This window comes from Phalaenopsis equestris, unplaced genomic scaffold, assembly GCF_001263595.1.
Source record: "Phalaenopsis equestris unplaced genomic scaffold, ASM126359v1 Scaffold000719, whole genome shotgun sequence".
NCBI classification, from domain to species: Eukaryota; Viridiplantae; Streptophyta; class Magnoliopsida; order Asparagales; family Orchidaceae; genus Phalaenopsis; species Phalaenopsis equestris.
The window spans coordinates 42,392-50,968 of NW_018165159.1; the positions used below are offsets into that span (position 1 = coordinate 42,392).

The 8,577-nt window shown below is 32.5% G+C and overlaps 1 protein-coding gene across 1 annotated transcript in view; it reads left to right on the forward strand.

Moving 5' to 3' along the window:
• Positions 1 to 8,577, forward strand: part of LOC110030445 — a 20,758-nt gene that overhangs the window by 3,478 nt on the left and 8,703 nt on the right. Inside the window, exon 2 of the mRNA XM_020733159.1 lies at positions 5,388 to 5,506. Within this exon, the coding sequence (XP_020588818.1) occupies positions 5,388 to 5,506 (119 nt within the window). The remainder of the gene's footprint in view (positions 1 to 5,387; positions 5,507 to 8,577) is intronic.

Sequence of the window (8,577 nt, forward strand, 5' to 3'; positions counted from 1 at the left end):
GCCATATATTTTATGCAAGGGACAATTTAACTCAAGAAAGATGTGAAAATTAAAATAAGAAGCTCAGGATGAGACCATGCTTCAAGAATCTCAAACAAATTTCACAATAATAGCTTAAAGGAAACTTTTTAAATTGAGATCTCAAGTGTCTTGTGAAATACCATGAACATAAAAACCTCAGGGAGTAAGAAGAGGCTTAGAATTTGTTTCTAGAGCTTGACAGAATGCTAAAACTTGCAAAGAGCTAAGTTTCTTCACAATGCTAAAACCTTGTTGGAGCTCGTTTGAACCCAAAGTTTGGGTGAAGTTGCGCTGATTTTGAAAGTAACCATGCTTGCATTCCAATCGATCAAAATTCTCATCAAATAAACATTTAAAAAGTCATCTCCTAGAAGATTCTTAGCTATGCAGACAATGTACTAAGTGAGATTAGGGTTTTAAAAATCAAATTAGATTTAATTAGTTGAATTGTTGAACTGTCTGATTGCTGAATTAGTACATGTTTTAGAGAACCAAATCATTCTTTTAAATTGTTCAAAATAAAAAAAAATCACATATCTTATGCCATATAATTTTGATTAATCTATACATTGATGCCCTTAGATTAACAATCCCTTGAGAGCAAGAGAATATGTGATGGCCAAAAAATTGTCGCAAAGCAAGCGACCACTTCACGCAAGTATACGTGTCAAGTAGAAAACAATTTGCTAAAGTACCGCGTATCATTCTCACAAGGAAATGAGTTGAGAATAGCTCTTAATAGGTGAATCTACATTTTACTAGTTATCTCACCTAGTTCATTGTGATTAGAAAAATAGAAGACGAAAATCCTGAGTCTAGCAAAGTTGACAAAAAACAAAAGCCATAGGAAGCATGAGTTGAAATTCTTAGGTTTCGTCAAGCCTGTTAATGATTGTGCCTCTGCGATTTAAGTGTAGTGTATGATTATGTTTTTCTAACAGTTTCCCTTACACGATTGTTGTCAATTAGGGACGATGTCTCTTCTTAAGCCTATGCCTCGATTTGAAGAAGAATTGAAAATCCATAAAGTTAAGTTGGACTTAACCTTATGGTGTTCTCTGTGTTTTCTTGGATCCCTTTTCTTGGGTGAAAAACCTAAATTAAAATATATCTATTTTAACAGGATTTTGTGGTTAACCCAATCGTTCCACTACAAAACAGACAGAAGTCACATATTACGATAGGTCTTAACGTCCTAACTAGCTAGATTAGGAATAAACGAAGGCTGTAGGGTTATCCCACATATTGACATCAAAAGCTCGAAAAACGTATTATGAGAAACATGCAGAGAAAAACATAATTAGAAAACTATCCATGAATCACAGAGGCATGAAAAAGAAAGTTAGCTACTCATATCAAGAGATAAAATCACATGAAAACTCTTGAAAAACAAGCATGCAAACAACATGTTTATAAAACAAAAATAATTACTCACTGTTTTGTGAATCTTCCCTACTGCAAAGTAAGCAAACAACTCTCTGATACAATCTCTCCGAAAAACAAAGAAAATAATAAAAAACGAAAAAAAAGCTCGATTTGTTCTCCCTAGAAGAAGAACAGCATGGACCTCTCAAGCCTCTCTAAACCTTAGCCGATGAAATACGGCAGCGTGGCCACGTCCGAAGGGCGGCATGACCACGTTTGAGGACAATCCGCGAACAAATTGAACTAGCGTGACCACTCTTGCTCTCCAACGTAACCACACTATACACCTGGCGTGGCCACGCCAAAACCAACCGTGGTTATGCTAGGTTGAAAAATTCCCATATGATCATTTTTGCTCCAATTTGTGTGCTAATCATCTTGAAATTTGTAAAAATACATAAAAAACCTTAAAATAGCGTACTATCATAAAACAAAAGAAATAATTTGCATGAATTAGAGCATAAAATTATGAAAAATTGACGCATGTCAATACGCTCATTATAATATTTATTATAAATATGTTGATATTAAAATTTTGTTTTAATTAAACTTGTAGTCTATCACTCTTTTGGTTGTTTTATAATAAATTGAAATAAAGTAATAGTCTTGCAAAAGTAGTTTACTGCTTGATAAATTTATTTGACTAATTTTATGATAATATTTTTTGTTTCTAGAAATATATATATTTTTAAATCACAAAAAAATAATATTAATAGAATATTATATCATTAAGTTGCTATAAATAAATTTTAATATATATCACGTTATCATGATTTAGTCCCTAGTTAAATTTTAGTTGAAGCTTTAAACTTTGAACTTTTCCATCTTTTGATTCAATGTTTAATTTAATTTTGAAAAGCATGAGTGAGATATTATCTAAAATACGACTTATGGTAACAATATGAGAAGTGTTTAGGTGTCCTACCATTCTATAAAGTTAATTTTTCTCAGTTAGTTTAACACCAAATTGGATTTTGAAGGGACCCTCACTTACAAGTTTGAACTAGACAATTGATTTTTTGTAAATCAACCAAATGTAAGTAGGTAAAGGACCAAAACCCAAACAAAGTTATTGGGACGGGGACAATATGGCATGTGTTTAGTCCATCAATTATACTCAAAAACCTTTTTTACCAACTAGCTTTACACCAAATTGGGTAGCGAAAGGGACCAAGAACTTAGTTTGAATTACGTTGTTGATATTTTGTAAAATTAGTCAATTGAATGTGGTTGATGGACTCTTAGCTAAGTTATGGTTCTCATGCCTAATGGGAAATTTGTTTGCTTTCACTTGATATGATCTTTAGTTTCTTGCCTTATTGCAGAGCAGCCCTTTTTACTACCACAAAATACTATTTTTTTCATGTCTAAAATGTTAGATTCTGATATGTCTTCGAGCTATGCTATAACCTTACTGGCTCAAAGTAAATAAGAAAGGTTGGGAAAGAATTGTTGGTAGATAAGAAAAATTCTCTTAACTAGCTCAATAATGTAGATTACACGAGTAATATCTTGATCTAAAGGCCAAAAAAAGTCAGACTCCTCTGTCATTTTTATAGTCCTCTTTTTAATGACAGGATCTAGGTCCTCAAGTGCTATAGAGGCATAGGCGACAGACACTGTTAGATCAATCTGATAAGTTTGGTGATAGTTTCAGACTCTTTTTTAGACTGGTGGATATTCCTCTTTTGAGTAGGCATGTGAGCCTACTTAGGCTTTGTGGGTAGATGCTTTGTACCTGGCTGGGCAAGTCTTCTTTGGATGTGGTTGGCATGTCCGCCTTGAACCTGGCATGAAAATTTCATTTCAAGCTCGATTGGCGAGTCTTCTTGAAACTCAGCTAGCTAGTTCGTCTCTTTGCTCCAATTTTGGGCGAGTTCATCCCTTGGGTATATATTTTGCACAACTCTCTCAAATCAAAACTAGAATCAAAAGCTATAATACTCTATAAGTTCAAATGTTAAACATAAGAGAAATTCTAAGCTTCAAGAATCTTAACTTATTATCTAAAATGCAAAATAATGCCTGAAGTAAGCTTTACAAAATGAGATTTAAGGTGGCTAGATGAGAAACTCTGGGTAAGGGATGCTTAGGGAGGAACACGATGATTAAATTTTACAAATAGGACTTCAAAAGAATGCTAAAATTGTAAGGAGCTAAGTTGCTTCAATGATAGCATTTTTGGAAGCCATATGAATGCGCAACTCTGGGTGGAATATTGTTTAGAATGCTTTTGAAAAGTATCATATAAAGTAGTGAGCATATAGCCAATAACAACTCTCATCAAATGAGACAGTAATATCTCTTGGAATGTTCTTGGACATTAAGAATGTGTAGCAGCTGAGATATGATGAAAGTATTGGCTTATGAGGGCATTGGATAACTAGTTAGATGATCATAAGTTGATTTTTCTTAGCTGACTAGGTTTGGATCAACTTTGATGGTAAGGTTAGCAGTGTCTTGTAAGTTTTCTAAGTGACCAATTTGGTTCAAAATAGAATGCAGTAGGCTAACCCTATCTCACGTGAGTTTGCCGCTTTTTGCCAATCCAGTCAATCTAATGCTAGTAGTCTCCGAGTTAAGGACCCATTTCACTTGAACTATTTAGTTTAATGTGTCCCTATATCCGCATTGGACTAAAATGATTGTTTCAAGTTTAAATCTAACCACGGTCATTTTCTAAGGATATCTAAGGGCTTATTTGATTAGATTTAAGTAGGGCATGTACCTCCAAAAATTTCATGAAATGTTTAGTATAAAAATTTAGACAATTTAGTCGTGTTTACATTTTAGTCTTTTTAATAAAAGTATAAACATTTGCACACACAATTATAAATTTCATTTTTGACTTAGTCATCATCTTTTTGTCTTAAAAGCATGTTTGCATCACTTAAGCTTTCCTTAAGAGAATTTAGTTAACAGATTTGAAGACACATGGATAGGTCCACTCACGAAAATATTTGTACTCGTCAAAAGAATAGGCATTGTTAACATGAAAGATGAGAATTCATAAGAAAGATTTATTTTTAAAAAAAGAAATTTTCATTATCTCAACTTGGAATTACTGTTTTTGCATTTTTATTTCTTTGTTGGTGTAGAAACTCTATGTACTCGAGTTTGATGAGTCTACTAGGGGCATTTAGGTCAACCATTGTCAATCTCTCCGCTTGGATTAAGTCCATTAGCCCCATATACTTAACTTGGTTATGTTGGGTTTCTAGGTAGGTTGAGATAGATTCCTAGGGTTAACCACGTCAATAAATTTTGGTCTAGTATATGGCTTTACAATTAGGCATGGTTTATTTCATGGACTGCAAAGCTAACCAAGGTTAAGTAAGTCCAATTCTAGTTTGGGGTGCGGATTAATTTAGGTTCAATCTAACATATGAGTTTTCAACATAATGTTTTTGAAGTTGACCAAGGCTTTACGAAGATTAGGGTAAAATCATCAAAATTTCTCATAGTGCTGTTGTAAGAGGCTTGAATGATTGAATTTCTTTGCAGTTTTTCCTATTTCAATTTTTGGATAAACTATCAATGTCATTAAGATGAACAATTACTTTCCATCTATTGAATAAGGACCCTGCTATTAGTTCTTAAAATGAAAAGCTACTTTCCATCAATGTCATTAAGGTGAACAACAACATTCCACCTATTGCATAGGAAATCTGCTATTAGTTCTGAAAGTCATTTTATAATTATTCTTTTTATCATGAATTTTACTCATTTGTAATAGCACTCTTTCTTTTTATTCATATTGTTGTCATTTTATACGCACGTGGTCCTCTTAGATAGGGCCTTTACAATTCTTATATTATTTGCTAAGTAAATATTAGTTTCAATTATTCTGTTCATCTTAAAAATTATATTCTTGTTTTTTATTGTGGTCTTTCAACCTAAAAAATTATTGATTGCGGATACCTATAAAAATAAAATTTCAGTCATTTCTGAGAGGTAGATTCTTACAAAATGGAAGGCCCCAAGAGTATGAGAGACCACCCTCCGTGGCAGCAAGAGAACTAGGTCAGCTAAGACAACGGCATCCCGTTTCTGAATTAAGGTACATTTTCTTCCTTAAGCATTAGTCATTATAGTATAACCTAATTTTTTGTGTCGTTTGGTTTGAAAAATTGTTGGACCTTTGAATCCAAAAGTTACACTTCAACTTTACGCTCAAAGCATTTAATATTTTCTCGAGTGCAGCAACAAGGTGTAATGCATGAAACCTCACATTCCATATGCATTATGAACTATCGTGCCATATGGTTTCTTTTTTGAATTTTGTACAACCAGTGTCTATGCTTTCTTGTCTTTTTTATTGGCCTCAAGTATGCCATGATTTTTTTTTTCCTCTTTTTTAATTCTTTTAATGCCAGGTTTTCTAATTTTTTTAGTAAGTGTAAAGAGTTACCCTCAAAATTATATTTTTATTCAAAAAAATGAGATAGGGAGGTTTGCTAATTCCGATATGGGGCCAATGATGGAAACATAAACATGAGAAAATTATATAAGATTTTTATGGACTTAGTCTTAAGATATGGAGTGGGTTTGATCAAATTACAAAAAAAAGAAAAATCTGATGTTTCTGTTAACATACATTTATAAATATTAACCTTGGCTTGGATAAAAGAGAAGGATGGTTGTGGGATTGGTGGCAGGAGCATCAGTGGATTTTGGTGGAGGAATTAGTGTTTTATAAGTGAGAGGCTCATGGGTGGCTGACTCTAGGTATTTTTTTTTTAAATTCAAATTTTCCATGGTGGTTGATTATGAGGTATCAGAAGTAAAAATAGTTGGATTAGATTCAAACTATGACACAGTTTACTGAGATATCTGTTGAAGGATTCATTTGTAGTGGATTCATGTTAATTTAGGGAAATGTTGCACAATCTTGCCCTTGAGCTAGAGAAAAGGTACAGAACCCTGAAGGGCAATAGGGAGAGAGAGGGAGTGAACTCATCCTAAAAGGATGGATGGATCCTTGGTCAGTCTAGGGAGGGCAGAAAATAATGTCTAAGCAATTATTTTTCATTTTTCTTTAACTGACTTCTTTTACAAGGAAAAATATATAGAGACTGTAATAAGGAGGTTTTTCATCATATGTTAAAGGCCTCTTTCTATTTTCCAAAGAATACTAAATGATATAAAAATACAATTAAAGAAAACATGAATGCAACTCACATTGCCCAAACATAAATTGTAAGGATAAATTCTCTAGTCAAATTATTGAAGGGTCAAGCCAGAAACTTGGTCTTATATCATTGTAGATGGGTCTGTTTGTAACTGCATCTTTTATGCGAAGCTGATGGATTTATATATAACAAGTTTGAGGATAGCTTATGAAAGGATGCGTGGCCTTAGTGGGACTGTGGGGAGAGCAAGCACATCCCAAGGGGAGTATGTGAAATCCTTGGCTCGCCAAGGGAGATTAGAGTAGCATTCTCATGCTAGTGCTTTTTATTCAATTTCAGTTGGTTTTCTTCATACACAAGGGTCCTATATATGGAGTGAAAGAAGGAATTTTCATTACATGTTTGAAACTTCCTCATGCTTTCATACAGGGACAAATGCGATAAAATATGATAGAAATTGACATAATCATAGACATAAATAAATTGTTCATTTAAATGATTAAAGAACCGTGTTTAAAAATTGATTGAATATTATTTTGGATGGATCTATATATAATTATATTATTTGTGACACTTCATTGGCATCTGCACCCCTTTGTCTAGTAATTTTTAACTTGAGGCAGCAGGTGGCTTAATTTGAATCAATTTGAGAGTATTGAGTGTGCAATAAAGCAAGAGGAAAAAAGAAAGCAGCGGCACAAAAATATTTTGATCTCTAGTCTCAACATTTATGCCTTCACACAGGTTACTGTGATAACTCACACAAGCTCAAATATAAAGTTTTAATAGGTTTGGTTAAAAGGTTATGGGATGAGGAGTATATGTAAAGAGGAAGAACAAGAAAATTAAGAAGAATTTGGTGAGGAAGGGGATGAAAAGATTTTTTTTAAAAGGGATTTGAACCCTTGCTATATCTTTGATAGACTAAGGGCAAGTCCACTTGAAATGCTACTCATTGGCAAGAGGAATATGATTATAGGAGAATGAGTAGAACAGGGGCTTAAGGAGGACTACAGGATCGGGGAAGTAGAACAGGGTAAGCGTATTGGGTATGAGAAAAAGAAACCAGGATTAGAATTGAACTTCTTTTTGCAACCTAGACATTTTCATTTATATATTTTTTCTAAGGTGCTTGAGTAGGAGGAGCATGCTTATCGATCCATCAATCAAGTTAAGGCTTGCTTAAGCTTGTTTTCAATTTCCTTGATTTTGCTCTTTGTTAACTCGATACAAGCTATAGTCTACTTTGTTCATACAAGTTAGGCTCAACTCAATTATTTATGTTGCAATATGTCTTTCCTGTCATGCATTTAGTATTTTCTTTTTAAATTTTAAAAACAAAACAATTTACATTCTAATTAACATTATGAGATGTTTATCATGATTTCAAAGTTTATTGAATCTGTTTGTTCTATTATGTAACTTTTTTTTATATGATAGGTTCAAAAGGCAAAATCAGGAATTCGAGTGTTTTGACTTAGCGAGGAGAGGCAGAAGCCTTGAGGCGGATTGAGGCAGCGAGCCTCAAAATTGAGGAAAAGAAAATTATAAATTTAAAAGTAATTCATAAATATGTATTGATTTATGAATGTACATAAATTATAAATATATTGATTTTGTTTTTTATCATAAATATATAAACCACAAATCTCAATCTTAAATTTTGATATAAAAGAAAAGTTTATATTGAAATTCAAGCTAAGCATTAACTTGAAATTTAAATATACCATGAGGATAACTATCTAGAGTGGCTATATCATTGCTCTCTTCCTATGTAATAAATTTCTCATTGATTTTATTTCACAGGCATTTTTTTCAAAATTTGTTCACACATTGTATGTTTTTTTACTTCCTATTTCTCATTAATATATAATTTAAAATAAAATATTAAATTAAAAACAAAGTCAAATAATAATACTTAAATATCTTTTGATTTTTTTGAGGCATTATATTAGATGTTTTAGATAGAAGTATGATAAAATATATATTAATAATATAA